The sequence below is a fragment of the Eucyclogobius newberryi genome, unplaced genomic scaffold (genome assembly GCF_026437365.1).
Source record: "Eucyclogobius newberryi isolate DKJ021-1_F unplaced genomic scaffold, fEucNew1.0.hap1 SCAF_5, whole genome shotgun sequence".
In the NCBI taxonomy this organism is placed as follows: Eukaryota; Metazoa; Chordata; class Actinopteri; order Gobiiformes; family Gobiidae; genus Eucyclogobius; species Eucyclogobius newberryi.
Window position 1 is genome coordinate 35,927,876 of NW_027316167.1, and position 20,696 is coordinate 35,948,571.

Here is a 20,696-nt window from a genome sequence, read left to right on the forward strand (position 1 = left end):
ATTTTGACCCTCTAAAGATTAACTAAACAAAATAAAGTCGCTCTCATATTTTTTTATTTGTCAAATAAAGATAATTGTAACACTTGAGTTTTTGCCCAATGTTTGCTGGGTAATTTCCTAGTGTGATGTCATCAATTCCAAACAGGAAGTGAAATGTAATATATAATATAGTATGATATAATATAAACCTAAAACATTTGCTATTTGTATAATTTTTAGCAAAATTCAAAATATATTTATCTTAATTGCATTTTAGTTAAACGAGTCCAACCTGTCGGAGGCACTTTAGCTCTTAAGGCGTGTGTATGTTTGTTTTTTTATTTAACAGAACGTGTCAAAGTAAATCAAAATATCACAATAACATTTTACAAACGTTCAAACCAGTCTAATATTGTAATTTCACATTTGTATTCTGAGTGAAGTCATTTCAGCTGGTGTAAACGCCACATGACGCGTTTGTAGTGGCTGTAGCGTTCATAGTGCCTTAGAGAAGAGCGCTCCCTCCTGTCTGAACCACGCACTACACTTTTTATTAACAAATCATACAAACGTTTCACGTCGTAACTTGAGTGTGACGTTTGTTTTTATTTATTTGTGTTTTGTCTGAGGATCGAAAATGGGAAACGCTTGTGTTTATTGCTCTATTTAAACTAATTTACAGTTTCGTTTCAAAAAGCTTTACATATTAATACTTTATAATTATATATAAATGGATTACAGATTTTTTTAAATGAAATTTAATTGTTTAAAAGGATTTTCTCAACACAAAATGAGACCAAAGGTTTTTCTTTTCTTTAAGTTACACACAGTCGAGCGTTGCTGCTTTAGTGTTCGCCAAATGCATCTGTAAATATGAAATTTCCGCTTTGTTGCGCAAAACGTGGGTAAAATAAACACTTTGTGCAGCAGAAAAGCCGTTGAAGTGGAGTTTGTGGTGGTGCTTCTCCAAAAGGAAAATGTACAAATGTTTTCGCTGGTTTCATTCGCCCTGTGCAATTTTTATCCGGTCTGCAGGTTTTACCTTTCATACAGCGGGTTTTACCTTTACCCAGCGGGTTTTACCTTTTATACAGCGGGTTTTACCTTTTATACAGCGGGTTTTACCTTTACCCAGCGGGTTTTACCTTTTATACAGCGGGTTTTACCTTTTATACAGCGGGTTTTACCTTTACCCAGCGGATTTTACCTTTTATACAGCGGATTTTACCTTTTATACAGCGGGTTTTACCTTTACCCAGCGGGTTTTACCTTTTATACAGCGGGTTTTACCTTTTATACAGCGGGTTTTACTTTTATACAGCGGGTTTTACCTTTACCCAGCGGGTTTTACCTTTTATACAGCGGGTTTTACCATTTATACAGCGGGTTTTACTTTTATACAGCGGGTTTTACCTTTACCCAGCGGGTTTTACCTTTTATACAGCGGGTTTTACCTTTTATACAGCGGGTTTTACTTTTATACAGCGGGTTTTACCTTTACCCAGCGGGTTTTACCTTTTATACAGCGGGTTTTACCATTTATACAGCGGGTTTTCCCCTCACGCATTTTTCTTTCTTGCATTTACAAAACCTGCATTCAGACTAGGCACCCACTTTTCCACAGATCTGACCTAGTGGCGTCACCTGCTCGTCTCCATGGAGATACGTTTAATGCAATACTGTGGAACCTTACAGGCAATGTATGAGTTTATTTTGATCTTTATATGTCAGGGACCGTGGACAACTTCATGAATCTTACAAAAGAAAAAATTTGGCTCCTGTTTTCTATCCAACAGTAGAAAAGTATTTATTACATTTTAATTACAACTATTTAACTCCTTAAACTAAACTGTTACTATGTCAAGAATATCATAATGAATAATGTCTTGAATATAATCAAATCCAGATAAAAATGACAAATTACTTTATTAATACAAATATAATAATTATATAACTGTAAAATGTCAAGTACGTAGAACTTAACTGGACTGATATCACACTGTGGAGGTCACAGGCTTTTCCCACATAAAACGTGGAAATAACAATCTCATAAAAAAACAAAACAATATTGACTGAAGTTCAAGAAAATAATTTGATGCATAAAAATGACAAAAAATTAATCTAAACCCAAAAGATTGAGTCAAAAGTTCCCAGTTTGAACTTTGAGTGGAATCTGCCACTAGAGGTCGACAGAGGCAGCTTCCACACAAGGTAATAACACTTTCAATTCTGTGTTCTCTATCCTCGCTTCCTTTCCTCTCAAGTCCTCGATTCTCCAGCTGTCAATCAAGGCCGTGGCTGCAGAACCGCGGCGCAGTCAAATGGCCCAGCAGTTTCAGGAACCGCGGCATTGCCATATAGCCTAACCCTGACCCTGACCCTAACCTTGACCCGACGCGGTCTAAAACGGCGCAGTCAAATAGCGCAGCAGTTTCAGGAGCCGCAGCACAAAATAACATGGCTCTGTAGACACTCCCGTCAATCAAATACACCACAGATGCCTTGGTGTCTCCATCGCCTCCCGCCGATCCTCCAGAAGAGGCGGAGCTAAAAGTGCTGCAAAGACCAACAACTTCAAAGTGGTTGAATTCACTTTTTCGATGACTCAAACTCTATTATATGTCCAACTGTAAACTTAAAGATAATCATGAGGTCAAAGGTCAGGTGTTCGAGCCACAGAAAAAGGAGAAAAAACTCAAATGTAAAAAACAGGAAAGTTTCAGACTGTTTGATGTTCAAGCATCGAAGGATCAAGCCATTGTCTAGTCTATAACTAAATCTCCTGAACTCGTTTCCTCTCTCCTCACTGTGCCTCCTCTCTCCTCACTGTGCCTCCTCTCTCCTCACTATGTCTCCTCTCTCCTCACTGTGTCTCCTATCTCCACAGTGTCTCCACTCTCCTGTCTTCTCTCTCTCTCCTCACAGTGACTCCTCTCCTGTCTCCTCTCTCCTCACATTGTCTCCTCTCTCCTCACTGTGCCTCCTCTCTCCTCACTATGTCTCCTCTCTCCTCACTGTGTCTCCTCTCTCCTCACTGTGTCTCCTATCTCCACAGTGTCTCCACTCTCCTGTCTTCTCTCTCTCTCCTCACAGTGACTCCTCTCCTGTCTCCTCTCTCCTCACATTGTCTCCTCTCTCCTCACTGTGCCTCCTCTCTCCTCACTGTGCCTCCTCTCTCCTCACTATGTCTCCTCTCTCCTCACTGTGTCTCCTATCTCCACAGTGTCTCCACTCTCCTGTCTTCTCTCTCTCTCTCCTCACAGTGACTCCTCTCCTGTCTCCTCTCTCCTCACATTGTCTCTTCTGTCCTCACTGTCTCTCCTCACTCGCTGTCCTCTCTGTGTCCCCTCGAGGACAGGAGGAGGCGAGGAAAGGGAAATGTTTCTGCTGAAGTACATATGTAGGTGTTGTTTGTGTTGGTTTCTTTGTGCCCTTCACCTTTGGCTCCGCCCACACCACGATGCTTCTCTATGATTGGTTTTGCACCAGTGCTGGCTTAGACCATTTACACATTTACATACCACAAAAAGATGTCACTGCTGTTTCTGTGTTAAGCCCCGCCCTGCCCCGCTCTGTTCTATGGTTCAAATGCTTTAACCTGGAACGTATAAAAAAAAAACATTTCTACAAACTGGCGTTGCATTAATGGTTCTTTCCACCTTTGATCTGATGGTCTCACACTTGGTTCCCGTCCGTCCTGGTGTGGCAGATGCTGGTGAGTTTTCGGAGAGCACCTTGGAAGCACTTGTTGAAGAACTTCTTGAACTCGTGGTTGAAGATGGTGTAGATGATGGGGTTGAGGGCGCTGTTGACGTATCCCAGCCATGTGGTGGTGCTAATGAGCTCTGCGGGCACGTGACACGATACACAGAGTGCTCGAGTGGTGTGGACCACGAAGAAGGGCGTCCAGCAAAACATGAAGCAGCCTGAGACCAACGACACGGGCAGGAAGAGTTAGAGGGTCTTTAGTCCTGGTTTAGTCCTGCTTTAGTCCTGCTTTAGTCCTGCTTTAATCCTTGTTTAGGCCTGCTTTAGTCCTTGTTTAAGCCTGCTTTAGTCCTGGTTTAGGCCCGCTTTTGTCCTGCTTTAGTCCTGCTTTAGTCCTGGTTTAAACCTGCTTTAGGCCTGCTTTAGTCCTGGTTTAGGTCTGCTTTAGTCCTGGTTTAGGCCTGCTTTAGTCCTGGTTTAGGCCTGCTTTAGTCCTGGTTTAGGCCTGCTTTAGTCCTTGTTTAAGCCTGCTTTAGTCCTGGTTTAGACCTGCTTTAGTCCTTGTTTAAGCCTGCTTTGTCCTGGTTTAGACCTGCTTTAGTCCTTGTTTAAGCCTGCTTTAGTCCTGGTTTAGACCTGCTTTAGTCCTGGTTTAAGCCTGCTTTAGTCCTGGTTTAGACCTGCTTTAGTCCTTGTTCAAGCCTGCTTTAGTCCTGGTTTAGACCTGCTTTAGTCCTTGTTTAGACCTGCTTTAGTCCTTGTTTAAGCCTGCTTTAGTCCTGGTTTAGACCTGCTTTAGTCCTTGTTTAAGCCTGCTTTAGTCCTGGTTCAGACCCGCTTTAGTCCTGGTTCTGGCCTGCTTTAGTCCTGGTTTAGGCCTGCTTTAGGCCTGCTTTAGTCCTGGTTTAGGCCTGCTTTAGTCTTGGTTCAGGCCTGCTTTAGTCCTAGTTCAAGCCTGCTTTAGTCCTGGTCTAGACTTGCTTTAGTCCTTGTTCAAGCCTGCTTTAGTCCTGGTTTAGACCTGCTTTAGTCCTTGTTTAAGCCTGCTTTAGTCCTTGTTTAAGCCTGCTTTAGTCCTGGTTCAGTCCTTGTTTAAGCCTACTTTAGTCCTGGTTTAGACCTGCTTTAGTCCTTGTTTAAGCCTGCTTTAGTCCTGGTTTAGACCTGCTTTAGTCCTGGTTTAGGCCTGCTTTAGTCCTGGTTTAGGCCTGCTTTAGTCCTGGTTTAAGCCTGCTTTAGTCCTAGTTTAGGCCTGCTTTAGTCTTGGTTCAGGCCTGCTTTAGTCCTAGTTTAAGCCTGCTTTAGTCCTGGTTTAGACCTGCTTTGGTCCTGGTTTAGACCTGCTTTGGCCCTGGTTTAGACCTGCTTTGGTCCTGGTTTAGACCTGCTTTAGTCCTGGTTTAGGCCTGCTTTAGTCCTGGTTTAGGCCTGCTTTAGTCCTGGTTTAGGCCTGCTTTAGTCCTGGTTTAGGCCTGCTTTAGTCCTGGTTTAGGCCTGCTTTAGTCCTGGTTTAGGCCTGCTTTAGTCTTGGTTCAGGCCTGCTTTAGTCCTAGTTTAAGCCTGCTTTAGTCCTGGTTTAGACCTGCTTTAGTCCTGGTTTAGACCTGCTTTGGTCCTGGTTTAGACCTGCTTTGGTCCTGGTTTAGACCTGCTTTAGTCCTGGTTTAGACCTGCTTTGGTCCTGGTTTAGACTTACTTTAGTCCTGGTTTAGACTTACTTTAGTCCTGGTTTAGACCTGCTTTGGTCTTGGTTTAGACTTACTTTAGTCCTGCTTTATATCTTTAATTCTGGGGGCTGTTTCATACAGTTCTAAAACATGAGACGCTAAAGCAAAGGAACAAGAGACAGTTAAAGTGAAGGCAGAACGTGAACTTTAAAGCACAAACTCACCCACGACGACGGGCAGGACCCTCATGGCTTTGCGCTCGCGGTGGTTGATTTTGGCGCGGTTCTTCTGCGGGCTGTATTCCGCCGTTGGGATATGGTTTTCACGGTACTCCCGGGGGTAAGGCAGCTCGCTCTGGGTGTAGTCCCCTGAGTCAACCATCCGGCACTGGGCCAGGTCCCGCTCGATGACCCGGGGCAGATTCAGCGGGCAGGGGCCCCTCCTGGGGAAAGGATTGGCTGCAAACGAGGACAGGAGTCACAATCAATATATAGTGAAAAATAAAATGTGGGCCCTGGTCAGGACTAAACCAGGACTAAACCCTAATTTAGCCCGTGTATGTGCGGGGAGAAAGTACTGACCCTGGATCAGACTGCACATGGTGGAACTCTGAGCTGCCGCAGTGGTCCTTTAGATCGGATCAAAGTCTGTGACTTCTCCACTCTTCATGTAAGCTCCCTCCCAGCAGCTGCAGTTCCCCCTGTGCAGTCTGAGCAAGGCCTGAGCAGGACCATTGTTGCGTGTGTCATTTGGACCAACCTTATGCAACATGATAGACTTCTTGTCTCTCGTTCAAACCTGGATCTTCCTGTTAGCATAAATAATAATTACATGTCTGGTCTGTGATTTGTTTGATCAGAGACCTCTCTCTGTGTGCATCCTGGGGTGTCCAAGAAGCCCCCGCCCTGCCTAGTATTGATCTTTACTCTAGGGCATTGTTTCAGAAGAACAGTAAGGGGTGTGATTCGGCAAACTGTCCTTTTTTCTGCATTGGGATTGTAAGGGGATGCACGGTGGCAAAGGCGGTTAGCGCTCTTGCCTCCCAAGAAGGAGTTTATGGGTTCAATTCCCAGACCAGACCAACATCACATGATCTCTCAGGGTGGAGTCGACATGTCCTCCCTAAATGTGTTAGGCAAAATTGGTGACTCTAAATTGGCCCTAGCGAGTGAATGGCTGTCTGTAACGAGTTGGCCACTGTCCAGGGTCTACCCCGCCTAAGGCCCGAAGGCACTGGGCAAGTGGTAGAAAATGGGATTGTAATCCTTTTTCTTTGTGAGCAGAGGCCGTACCTGCGGGGGGCGGCGTGGGCACACTGTGCTGCAGTTTGCGGCAGGTCTCAATGCTCAGTTTGAGTTTGTGTTTGCGGTCGCGTTCCCAGCGCTGCAGCCCGTGGATGACGCCACCGTACAGCAGCAGCATCACCGGACACGGAACGAAGAACGAGCACACCGACGAGTACAACACATAGTTATGGTCCTCCAGTTTGCACTCGCTCGGGTCTCGCTGCAACACGTTATTGATGCCCAACATGACCGGAGATGCCACGGCCAGCGCCAGCAGCCAGGGGGCGCACAAGAGCACGAGCTGCCGCTGGTCCACCTGTCTGCGGCTGTAGTTCAGAGGCACGGACACGGCGATGAACCTACAAAGAGAACCAGGTCTGAAACGGGTTGGAACCTGGCGCAGTGTGTTATACAGCACCCTCTGCAGGTGCAGTACCTGTCCACGCTGATGGCACACAGGTTGAAGATAGAGGCCGTGCAAAGCATCACGTCCATCGACATCAAGAAGTCACAGAGAACCAGGTCCAGAGTCCAGATTCCACCCTGGAACTGAGGAGAGAAACAGGTTCTCAACAAGGACTGAACTATGAATTAACCAGATTTGAAGCAGATCTGAATATGGTCTAGACATGGTCCTGATCCTTAGCCCACACTGGAAGAGGATTTAACCAGGACTACAATGAGCTGATCCACCACTAAAGTATCATCACACACTCCATCCATTCAAATGTTAGTTTATCTAATTCAGTTCCAGAATAACTTGAGGTATAACACTGTTCTAGAGCCACCTGCACAGTAAGTTTACTGTCCCTTCTGGGGAAATCAGTTCCAATTCTTTTGTGTTTCTATCTGCTTTTTGTTGTCTTGTCTGCGTTATCTCTGATCCAATCATCTGGCTGTGGTGTGGAGCTCCTCCTGAGCTAAAGTCCACCTGGAGCCCTAGAGAGCCAGACCGCTTTGGGAGCTAGAACCTCTCAGGGTCCACTATGGATCTGCGAAACGGACAGAACTGGTGATGACAGGTGGTACACATTTTCCAACACAAAAAGTCTACCTTCACTTTTGTTAAGATTTTTGAGCAGGAGAGAAACAGAATAAAGTCCCATCCTCCTCCTTAGCTCAGAATATCAGACGTGACCCTTCCCCAAAGTGATAAAGGAGCCTCATGTCTAATGTTAAATTTTATTTTGAGGACATAGACTTGGCCAACAGATTGTTTAAGACATTTGTGTGGATGAGTTCCCATGTTGGTGTCTTCAGGGCTCAGTGGGCAGAGGAAATCAGGTAACTAGAACAGAACATGATCAGACACAGACAAAGTTCAAAACATTTTTCAGTCTTTGCCCATTATTTTATTTAAATCATTTTCCTTTGTCAAAACCTGCACGTGTGAATCTGATTATTCACATCAGATATTCTTTTCAACACCAGTTTACATGACATTTCAATTATCTCCATAAATCAGATAACAATTAGATTTTGTTTGCCAGTGTGGCCCCGAAGCTACTCTAATCTGAAGATGTCAAATCAGTGTAGGTTTAGACCCTGTTTAGACCTGATTTGGGCCTGATTTAATCCTGATTTAGCTTCATATCTGCAATGTCTTGATATTAAGTAATGAATAATGAAAGAAACATTGTGTTTTTGTGATTGACAAAACATCACAGCGAGTTTGATGTTACACATTATGTTTTGTGAAAGAGCAAAGTCTTCAGTTGTGTTACAAACAGTGATGGTTTTATCCACAGAAGCTTACATTCTACATTCATTTTAGTTTAGTTTCTTTGCCATTTGCAGTTAAAAACCACAATGTGCACGAAAAACAGACAACACAAAACGCCATGTAAAAAAACGATTGACATGAGTTACAGAACACTAAAAGCACCAAGAAACATCAGACACAGTGATCGTAAGAGAGATAAAAAGATGATATGAAAGTAAGTAAACTAAAGATTCCACAGTTGAGCGGCTTATGGGAAGAAGCTTTTAGTACGAGAGGTTTTACATTTAACAAACATGAGCAGAGATGGAGCGGGTGTTCTTTTTACTTATTATGAATCACAGTATTTATTTGTGCAGGTGAGCCACGGGAGAGTTCAGTTTTTAGAAGGATCTTTTGAAAATAAACCTGCCTTGAATCAAGAGGAAAGTAAAAGTACAGATACAGTATTTAAAAAAACACTGAAGGAGAGCACAAAATAGAAGGTCGGTCATGGAGGTGCTGCGGGCCAGGGTGACAACGCTGGAGACGGAGAACAATAATATGAAAAATAAGATCCGGGATTTGGAGTCCAGATCACGTCGTCCTAACCTGAGGCTTGTGGGCGTAGAAGAAAGAAAAGGACAGGATACAGAAAGATTTTGGGATTATTCCTGAGCTCCTTGATTGCTCAGGAGTTGAAGTCCCTCCTATCACAATCGAAAGAGCACATCGCCTGGGCAAACATGGACCAGCAGCTGATAAAGGCCTGATAAAGAGGTTTCGATCATGTGAAGGTGTCTTGAAGTTTAAAGGAGTCCTCCAGTACAAAAGCAAGCATCTTCTTTGCTCCTGATATTCCATATGAGGTCGTCAACGGCAAAGGTTCAACCACATCAATGAGGAGCTCAGGAAGAGAAAACTGAGACATGGGTTCTCTTCTCGTGACGTTTGAAGGTAAAAAAACAAGTGCTCAGAACACCAGGAGAGGTGCTCCTAAGAAAGATGCAAAACACAGAGAACTGAAGAGTACGAGAGATGGAGCCACCAGTGTGAGGTATGTGAGTTCAGGTTGTGGTCACATGGTCATACATTTCTGTTGATTTGAAGAGACTGATGACAATATTTATTTCTTTTTGACATCAGACTATATGCTCTATTTTGGCTGTCGACTTTTGTTCATAAACTCTGTGACTAAATACATCTCCTCATCGATGTACCAAATCTGGAAGATTGGATTTGTGGGAAATTCAAAAATACTTGCAGAATTCAGCAGTGGTGAGTTAATGAGGTCAAATATCCAGAATCAATTACTATAATCAAAATGGTGAGGGTATATGTTAGTTGGTGCAGCAAACGGGAAGATGAACGGAGAGATCTGAAGTTCTATCGGATGCTACAGAGAAACCCAGAAAGAAGAGCGCGATGGACAGCTGCCATAAAACGTTCAAACTGGGAACCAAACAATCAGACTTATGTAGTCGTAATTTTATATCTGTTAACTATTTGTAGTTGAATTGAAAATGTCACTCACTTGTTAACCCCGGGCATGCAGACTCTCAGAGCAGGCAGCGGTGCGCCTGCTCTGGAGCTCCGGATATATAAGTCTATCGTGTTCTGCGCACGCTGTAGAATTAACATCAGTTTTATTTAGGCGCAGACCCTTTGTTGATCTGAAGTTCAATCGGTTGTCACTCACTCGTGCGGAGCAGGGAGCTGACAGCTGTTCAGCCCGGTGCAGGTGACCGAACCCCGGCATTCAGACTCACGCACCGCTGCCTGCGCTGGAGCTCCGGAGAATTAACGCTGTAGAATTAACATCAGTTTTATTTAGGCGTAGAACCCTTTGTTCAAAATTGGGACTTGTGAACCATCAGACCTGTGGGCTTGGATAATGTCCGGGGTACGAGATATCCGAAAGACTCGGTGATTTATGCATCAAATATGGATCTAAGTTGATTGATCGCAGCTTTTCTAAATATCGACCTTTGTGTAGCTCATCCAAGGAGTTTGTGGAATCTGAAAGAACTGGGGCCTCCATAATTTACGTTTGAGATCACTTTCCACGCTCTATCAGTGCAAAGGAACGCAACAAGGGAAGGACAAGGGGGCGGCAACGTATGACAAGGGGACGGCAACGTATGACAAGGGGACGGCAACGTATGACAAGGGGACGGCAACGTATGACAAGGGGACGGCAACGTATGACAAGGGGACGGCAACGTATGACAAGGGGACGGCAACGTATGACAAGGGGACGGCAACGTATGACAAGGGGACGGCAACGTATGCAATCACCTGGTTTTGTGACGTCGGTGAATGAGTTCTATTGTATTTGACCAAACCAGACATTTCGATACCCAATGTGATGCATTTTCTTCAGGAAATTGGTACAAAAAACTGAAAATTCTCTCTTACTGGCAACTCCCTCTGACCTTTAAAAAGATTGACCCTGATTACATTAAGGGTAAATGGGAAAGAGAGGGCCACTTTGTTCTGGATGATGAAGAATGGGATAGTGTATGTACGTCTCAGTGGAAAACCACAAAATCACATGTTTGGAGGGAATTCTTTTGGAAAAGTGTGTCTGGCTTCTTTATAAGCCCATGTCAAAGTGCCCATTACTCACAGGGAGGTGCAGACTGTTGGAGGCGATGTGGCAGCGAGGAGGTAAATAGCCATCATGTGTTTTGGGACTGTCCTGTTGTTAAGAAGTTTTGGACAGAAATCTATAAAGCTTTACAATGTATTGATTTCTGTCGGGAAGACACAAAATGCTCCAACGATCAAGGACTGAACTAACATTATACTGGACAATCGTAGCATAGTCTTAACCTGAAAAAGGGACACATTTTTGGACTCTAAAAGGTCTAAATGGGACGTTTTCTTTCTGCCTTGATTTTCTTCTTTTTTGCTTTATTATTTGCTGGATGTCGACTGTAAAACTGTGTTTTACTCCATCATTTCGCTCTGTTCTTATTTTCATTTTTCACTCTTTGTTTACATGTTGTTAAATTATTTTAAAAAATAAATAAAAGTATCACATAATGAAAAAGATTAGAGTAAAACGGAAAAGTGTCTCAAACATTGTTCAGAACAATTAAGAGTTTAAAAAGTAGGGATAAGAAAATAAGAAAAACCCTGTGCACCCCCCTCACCTCCACCTGCACCCCCTCACCTCCACCTTCACCCCCTCACCTCCGTCTGCACCCCCCTCACATCCACCTTCACACCCCTCACATCCACCTGCACCCCCTCACCTCCACCTTCACCCCCTCACCTCCGTCTGCACCCCCCTCACATCCACCTTCACACCCCTCACATCCACCTGCACCCCCTCACCTCCACCTGCACCCCCTCACCTCCATCTGCACCCCCTCACCTCCACCTGCACCCCCTCACCTCCACCTTCACCCCCTCACCTCCGTCTGCACCCCCCTCACATCCACCTTCACACCCCTCACATCCACCTGCACCCCCTCACCTCCACCTGCACCCCCTCACCTCCATCTGCACCCCCTCACCTCCACCTGCACCCCCTCACCTCCATCTGCACCCCCTCACCTCCACCTGCACCCCCTCACCTCCACCTGCAACCCCTCACCTCCATCTGCACCCCCTCACCTCCACCTGCACCCCCTCACATCCACCTGCACCCCCTCACCTCCACCCCCTCACCTCCATCTGCACCCCCTCACCTCCACCTGCACCCCCTCACATCCACCTGCACTCCCTCACCTCCACCTGCACCCCCTCACCTCCGTCTGCACCCCCTCACCTCCGTCTGCACCCCCTCACCTCCGTCTGCACCCCCTCACATCCACCTGCACCCCCTCACCTCCACCCCCTCACCTCCATCTGCACCCCCTCACCTCCACCTGCACCCCCTCACATCCACCTGCACTCCCTCACCTCCACCTGCACCCCCTCACCTCCGTCTGCACCCCCTCACCTCCGCCTGCACCCCCTCACATCCACCTGCACCCCCTCACCTCCGCCTGCACCCCCTCACCTCCACATGCACCCTCCTCACCTCCACCTGCACCCCCTCTTGCACCCTCCTCACCTCCACCTGCACCCCCTCTTGCACCCTCCTCACCTCCACCTGCACCCCCTCTTGCACCCTCTCACCTCCACCTCCACCCCCTCACCCCCTCTTGCACCCTCCTCACCTCCACCTGCACCCCCTCTTGCACCCTCTCACCTCCACCTCTACCCCCTCACCCCCTCTTGCACCCTCCTCACCTCCACCTCCTCACCCCCTCTTGCACCCTCCTCACCTCCACCTGCACCCCCTCTTGCACCCTCCTCACCTCCACCTGCACCCCCTCTTGCACCCTCCTCACCTCCACCTCCTCACCCCCTCTTGCACCCTCCTCACCTCCACCTGCACCCCCTCTTGCACCCTCCTCACCTCCGCGTATACGTAGAGCGGCAGCACTAGCAGCGCCAGCAGCAGGTCCGCTCCCGCCAGACTCACGATGAAGTAGTTGGTGGAAGTCTTCAGCGCCTTCTCCACGTACACGCTCGCGCACACCAGCACGTTCCCGCCGGTGATGGTCACGATGAGCGCCACGCCGAACACCAGCGCCGGGATGTTGTACGAGCGCGGGGCCGCAGAGGGGTCCTCGAGGAGCGGCCCTAGGCTCGGCCCGAGGCTCGAGCTGTTTGGGGACATGGCTCACGAGGAAAAGTGCTGTTGCCCCGCGAGCGCACTCCAGAGCGGTGCGCGGGGACGAGACATGCATGCGAACAAAGCTGATTATTGGCTCCGGACACGTGTACGCACGCGCCTGGAGCAAACTCCTCAGATCAAAGGTCAAGTCTCTGGATCAAATTATAGGGGGACAAGTGCAGAGTGAAACTGACATAATGAGGTTTGAATTGAACAATAACAGTCTAACTGTAACTGAACTGTGACCCCAAAATAACTTTTATTGACCTGTGACCCCCAAAAGAACTGTAACTGACCCATGACATCCAAAAGAACTGTAACACCCAAAATAACTTTAACTGACCTGTGACTCCCAAAAGAACAGTAACTGACCTGAGACCACCAAAATAACTGACCTGTGACCCCCAATAGAACTTTAAATGACCTGTGACCCCAAACATAACTGTAACTGACCTGAGACCCACAAAAGACTTATGGACACTTAATAACACCCGTCACTTCAATATTCATCCTGTTGTTGTACATATTATATTTAAATCACTCTTGTTTTACACATTTTATTTTGCATGCCTTTATTTTATTATATTTGGGTAGACAGTAGACCTTTGTGTTTTTACAAAGGTCTACTGTGCCCAAATATAATAAAATAAAGGCATGCAGGTTTAGTCGCACCTTTTTTGTGAGAAAGTGAGAGATGAGGAGCATTCGAGAGGACACGGACAGAGATCAGAACCCACAAGGATAACCTGCCACAATAAAAATGTACTTGAGTAATTTTTAATGATAAAATTGTACTTTTTGGGGGAGGATCCGTAAGGGGCCGGTGCAGAGAGATCTGGGAGGCAGTCGACTTATCTCTTGAGTACAGTCTCTCTGACAGTAACAGGGAACCTCTGCGTTTATGAAGTCAGACAAACATGATAAACACGTCACACCAGAGCGTCATGTTGAAGAATGTCTAAGAGGATTATTTTAGTTCAAATCCCCGGGTCTCACTGCAGCCGGTCCAAAGGTTCAGACTCGATGTCGGACTCGAAATAAAAACACAAAAAATTAAAACAGGTTTGATCCGTGTGGAAGTTTTTATAAAGAACTAAAGTCATTAGAGGCGTTTTTGCTTTTTCAGGTGCAATGTTCTTATGATTTATAGATGAAAAAGCAATAAAATAAGAACTACAGATTATATATTCATTCAACAAATTGTGCTGGTCTCCATGGAGATAGAAGTTTAATGTAATACTGTGAACATTCACAGCAAAACAATATCATCTCCATGGAGACCAGTAAGTGATGGACCCTCCTCCAGAAAAGTTACATAGTGCAGGTTCTCAGAGCTTTTAAGATCCGAAAATATCCCCATGACTCATCTTCCATGTGATTGGTCGAGGCACAAGATGAGATGAACAGACAGATGAACACTGAGGTAAACACTGAGATGAAAACTGAGGTATACAAACACTGAGGTGAACACCGAGGTGAACACTGAGGTAAACACTGAGAAGAACACTGAGGTAAACACTGAAATGAACACTGAGATGAAGACTGAGGTAAACACGTAGGTAAACACTGAGATAAACACTGAGATGAACACTGAGGTAAACACTGAGATGAACACTGAGGTATACAAACACTGAGGTGAACACTGAGGTAAACACTGAGCTAAACACTGAGATAAACACTGAGGTAAACACTGAGGTAAACACTGAGATGAAGACTGAGGTAAACACGTAGGTAAACACTGAGATAAACACTGAGATGAACACTGAGGTAAACACTGAGATGAACACTGAGTTGAACACTGAGGTAAACACTGAGATGAACACTGAGATGAACACTGAGGTAAACACTGAGATGAACACTGAGATAAACACTGAGGTAAACACTGAGATGAACACTGAGGTAAACACTGAGATGAACACTGAGATAAACACTGAGGTAAACACTGAGGTAAACACTGAGGTAAACACTGAGATGAAGACTGAGGTAAACACGTAGGTAAACACTGAGGTAAACACTGAGATGAACACTGAGATGAAGACTGAGGTAAACACTGAGGTAAACACTGAGGTAAACACTGAGATGAAGACTGAGGTAAACACGTAGGTAAACACTGAGATAAACACTGAGATGAACACTGAGGTAAACACTGAGATGAACACTGAGTTGAACACTGAGGTAAACACTGAGATGAACACTGAGATGAACACTGAGGTAAACACTGAGATGAACACTGAGATAAACACTGAGGTAAACACTGAGATGAACACTGAGGTAAACACTGAGATGAACACTGAGTTGAACACTGAGGTAAACACTGAGATGAACACTGAGATGAACACTGAGGTAAACACTGAGATGAACACTGAGATAAACACTGAGGTAAACACTGAGGTAAACACTGAGATGAACACTGAGATGAACACTGAGGTAAACACTGAGATAAACACTGAGGTAAACACTGAGATAAACACTGAGATGAACACTGAGATAAACACTGAGATAAACACTGAGATAAACACTGAGATAAACACTGAGATAAACACTAAGATAAACACTGAGATGAACACTGAGATGAACACTGAGATGAACACTGAGATGAACACTGAGATGAACACTGAGATGAACACTGAGGTGAACACTGAGGTGAACACTGAGGTGAACACTGAGATAAACACTGAGGTAAACACTGAGATGAACACTGAGATGAACACTGAGATGAACACTGAGATAAACACTGAGATAAACACTGAGATAAACACTGAGATAAACACTGAGATAAACACTGAGATAAACACTGAGATGAACACTGAGATGAACACTGAGATAAACACTGAGATAAACACTGAGATAAACACTGAGATGAACAGTGAGATGAACACTGAGATGAACACTGAGATGAACACTGAGATGAACACTGAGATGAACACTGAGATGAACACTGAGATGAACACTGAGATGAACACTGAGATGAACACTGAGATGAACACTGAGATAAACACTGAGATAAACACTGAGATGAACACTGAGATGAACACTGAGATGAACACTGAGATGAACACTGAGATAAACACTGAGATAAACACTGAGATAAACACTGAGATAAACACTGAGATGAACACTGAGATGAACACTGAGATGAACACTGAGATGAACACTGAGATGAACACTGAGGTGAACACTGAGGTGAACACTGAGGTGAACACTGAGGTGAACACTGAGGTGAACACTGAGGTGAACACTGAGATGAACACTGAGATGAACACTGAGATGAACACTGAGATGAACACTGAGATGAACACTGAGATAAACACTGAGATAAACACTGAGATAAACACTGAGATGAACACTGAGATGAACACTGAGATGAACACTGAGATGAACACTGAGATGAACACTGAGATGAACACTGAGATGAACACTGAGATGAACACTGAGATGAACACTGAGATGAACACTGGCCGCTGTCAGCCCGCAAAACAAAGTCTGTTTTTTTAAGTGATTCTGGGAGTTTGTTTTCGGCGAGTTAAAGGCACAAAAGGACTCCAGACCGACGCACTGGTCCAAGTTCTGCTGGACAGGTAAAGAGTCTGGACAGTGTTTGGACAGTAGGGGGCGGAGCCGGATCCTCTTACGGTGAATGAAACAGAGGGAGGAGAGGGTGATTCAAGTGATAGTGGAGAAATCATGGAGATAAGTCAGAGTAGCACAGGAAAGGAAGGAAGAGATTATAGAGGGGTTGAAGTAGGGACCAGTACAAAGAAGGTTGTGTAGCAGTGCCCATCACGCCGGCAGATGGCGCACATCTGTACTATAAAAACTTCCTTGTAGCTCTTGCGTTCCTTGTCTGCCACTTCCGCCTTCCGGTTTGTTGCGAAGGTTGTCTCATAAGGGCCTGGTAAATGTATTTTTCAATGTCTCGCAAATCTATGCATTATTAGTACCTTACAATTGTATTTTAGTGCCGTTGCGATGCAGGGCGCCGCACTCCGCATGTCGCCACCCTCCATTGCGCCTCATTTCCAGTGTGGTCCGGCTGACGGTACCGGAGTCCTCCGTGTAGCCGGCTGCAAGGTTGTCATGTCCCCAGCTGGAGTCCTCGGTGTGACTGGTACCGGGCGGGTCGGGCAGGAACGTAATGGCTCGTTATGGGGGGCCTAACGGGATGCGTCTTGGGTACGTCTACCTGAGGTCTAGCCAACTTAAAGGTGGTATGGACGATTTTTTTCAGCAAATTTTTTATCATATTTCCTCGTGGCGTGGATAAATCATTTGTCCTGCCACGTATCAATCATAAAACGCACCTACCGCTCACCTGCAGCCGCTTACGGTTCGTCCCCACGTTTCTGCGTGCCTAAGCGCATGGATCTATCATAATATAGTTCCCTCAGTGTACGGGACAAAATGAAGACGGAGAAAGACAGTTCGAGCTGACGCAGAAGTGGACAGAAATCTACGGGAGACGAGATATGCGATTCGCTCCGTTGCGCTAATAAACAAACGCACATGTGTGTTGTATCAGTCCGCACGGGGGAGTGCGCATGCGCACTTCCGCCTACGTTCTCAAATCGCCGAAAAATCGTCCATACCGCCTTTAACATCAGCCTAATTTCTAACTTCTCTCTTTAGGCTGTGGAGATCCAACGGCACTGGCCTTTTTTAATCACTGTTTTCTGTTTACTGTCTTTCTGTTTTCTTTTCTTTTTATATTTGGAACAATTGTACATACACAATTGTACAATACACAATGTGTATTTGGAACATTTGTACTTGATGGAATGTGACTAGAGGTGACAAAAGACTGAGTCCACCAGCAGGGCCGGCCCAAGCCTTCAGGGGGCCCTAAGCGAAAACATTTTTGGGGGCCCCTCACCACGTCATCAGAATCAGTTTTATTGCCATTGTCAGTGAACAATTCACATATGGGAACTTTCTTCAACGCTAACAAAGCGCACCAAAACTCCAGGGCATATGTTTGCCAGTTAGTTTATTCTCAACACCTCACAAGCTCAAATATTAATAACTTAAATCCCACAATGCAACTTGGTATTCCGCTGACATCACCTCTACTCCCTGTACAAATAACACACATCCCAGATATGTTTTTGGGCGTATTTGTGGGCGTTAAGGGTCGACAGCCACATTAGCACATTAGCAGTTTAATTGAATGAACAGGGGGGGTCTGGGGGCCCTCCCCCAGAGATTTTCAGACCTTTTTTGGGTCTTCTGGTGCATTTTAATGTGGTCCAGCCGGCTAAAGTAAGAGTCAAATGTTGAGGTTGTAATAAAATGATGATGTGATGAAACTGTGCCAGGAGAAAATGATTAAAGCCAGTTATTAATACAATAGTGTACTTAATTACTCAATACAATATTGGCTATGAAAAATACTTATGGTCAAGTTGATTCATTTTAACTGAAAATGTAAAAGTAATAGTTATCCTTACTAATTTATCTTTTACAGCTCCCAACTGTTCCTTCTTGCTAAAGTGACAAAACAAGTTATATTAAATTAAACAAATGGCATAAGCATTGCTTGATTAACAATTAACACTGATAAAACAGTGCAAACATGTTATTCCCAGAGAATGAACAGAACGAGAAGTGAAGGTCCAAACCTCGCTATAGTGAAGAGACTGCGTTTCTGCAACTTTGCCACTTTTGTATAAAAATATATAGTATTATTCTATAACAGACGTAATCATAATATGTCTGGTTATTTTTCACTATCAGTTTATTATCATTTATAACAAATAGTCTAATGATGCTTTTTAAATAAATTTAAATGTTTTATTGCTCTATTAAAAGTTAATTAGAATATAAATGTTTGTTCTGATCAGAACATCACACACTGGACTCCTGCGTGAAACAATGCTGCGATGTGATTGGCTGATGGACCTTACATGCATAAACCTTTACGTTCCTCTCATTCCACGTTAAGAAGTAAAACAGACATCACGAGTCACGATTGCAAACTGTTCACCGCCTTCTTTTCTTTCTCTCACTCCTGAGGACCTGTGGACCCAGATGCCCCTCCCCTGGTGAAGTGGTCCCTGCCCTGTGTGGACGGTCCCTCATCTGCCTGAGGAGTGGGTCCAGCTCGCCCCCGACGGTCCCTCATCTGCCTGAAGAGTGGGTCCAGTTCGCCTCAGACGGTCCCTCATCTGCCTGAAGAGTGGGTCCAGCTCGACTCAGACGGTCCCTCATCTGCCTGAAGAGTGGGTCCAGCTCGCCTCAGACGGTCCCTCTTCTGCCTGAAGAGTGGGTCCAGTTCGCCTCAGTCGGTCCCTCATCTGCCTGAAGAGTGGGTCCAGTTCGCCTCAGTCGGTCCCTCTTCTGCCTGAAGAGTGGGTCCAGTTTGCCTCAGTCGGTCCCTCTTCTGCCTGAAGAGTGGGTCCAGTTCGCCTCAGTCGGTCCCTCATCTGCCTGAAGAGTGGGTCCAGTTCGCCTCAGTCGGTCCCTCTTCTGCCTGAAGAGTGGGTCCAGTTTGCCTCAGTCGGTCCCTCATCTGAAGAGTGGGTCCAGTTCGCCTCAGTCGGTCCCTCATCTGCCTGAAGAGTGGGTCCAGCTCGACTCAGACGGTCCCTCTTCTGCATGAAGAGTGGGTCCAGCTCCAGTCTCCTCGTGTCCGTCTGTCCGTCTGTGAGAGTCGGATCTCTCCTTCACTGGAACTCCTCCAGGTTTCTACGCTTTTTTCCCAAAGAGGTTTTTTTTGTAGTTTTTCCTGGCCGAGAAGGAGAGTCTAAGGACAGAGGACCCTGGGACATCGTCCCTCGCCACCACAGACATTGTCTGACTCCATCGCCACCACAGACATTGTTGATTCATTTCTCCCTGTGGCCCTCAGAGGCAACTGTTGTTGTGATTTTGGGCCTTACAAAAATAAATTGACCCGCTCATCTCTAACTGAGGCCGCACACTGTTCACTCCAAAGTCTCACATCAGAGGTTCTGGACGAGACGGCGCTCGTCTGGACCGGATCTCCGCCTCTTAGTGACCCGGGGCATAGACGCCGCCTCACCGGCCTCACCTGCAGCTAACACTACCGGGCTGGTGTAAATGTTAAGCTTATTATCTTTCATTCAGACATATTATGCGCGGGGCAGAGCTCTCTTCGCCTCCAGCCTGAGCGAACTAATGTGACAGAATCGTGTTGTTTCAAACAGCAGCATTAACCGTCTCTTTGTAAGATAAGTTCAATACCTGGAGAGTGTTGTTGAGTTTGCAGTTTCTTTACATCGTCAAGAAGTTTCTTCTTTCGTTTTTCGGCATCGGGGGGATATATTCCTCTGGACATGAGGACCACACAGGGACCACGTTCTGTTGTGTTTATGTTTTGCTCTCGATCACCTCGTGCACATTGAAGTTGCCCAATCAGCGCAGGTTTGGTGTCTTGGTTGCCAGATTGTCATTACAAATAAATGTGGTTTGTGCGTTATATGTTACCGCTGTGTGCGCTGCCGCGCCAGCAGCGCTACTACACTAGTGGCGCACGCTGCGCTTGCACTTCGCATAAGACTGGTTGCCAGATTGGGGGCCCCATTAACGCCTCGGGGCCCTATGCGGCTGCTTAGTTCGCTTATAGGCTGGGCCGGCCCTGTCCACCAGTTAAACCTCTGTGAACCGAAAATAAATGATGTAACTGCCTCGTTCAATGAACTTACCTGTGTGTCCTTTTAGTTGAA

At 45.7% G+C, this 20,696-nt stretch overlaps 1 protein-coding gene across 1 annotated transcript; it reads right to left on the bottom strand.

Moving 5' to 3' along the window:
- Positions 1-3,627: 3,627 nt before the first annotated feature.
- LOC140380748 (D(4) dopamine receptor-like) lies at positions 3,628-13,017 on the bottom strand. The gene is made up of 5 exons (XM_072464652.1): positions 12,754-13,017; positions 7,077-7,189; positions 6,647-6,999; positions 5,579-5,812; positions 3,628-3,905 (listed from the first exon to the last, which is right to left on the bottom strand). Exons 1-5 carry the CDS (start codon positions 13,015-13,017, stop codon positions 3,655-3,657), a joined length of 1,215 nt encoding a protein of 404 aa, XP_072320753.1. The 3' UTR covers positions 3,628-3,654.
- Between the last annotated feature and the right edge of the window lie 7,679 nt (positions 13,018-20,696).

Coding starts and splice junctions, on each gene's coding strand:
- LOC140380748 (XM_072464652.1), bottom strand. CDS start 13,017: ATGTCCCCAAACAGCTCGAGCCTCGGGCCGAGCCTAGGGCCGCTCCTC. Junction 7,190..12,753: donor CGCTCTACGTATACGCGGAG/GTGAGGAGGGTG, acceptor TTCTCTCCTCAG/TTCCAGGGTGGAATCTGGAC. Junction 3,906..5,578: donor GGTCCTGCCCGTCGTCGTGG/GTGAGTTTGTGC, acceptor CGTTGGTCTCAG/GCTGCTTCATGTTTTGCTGG.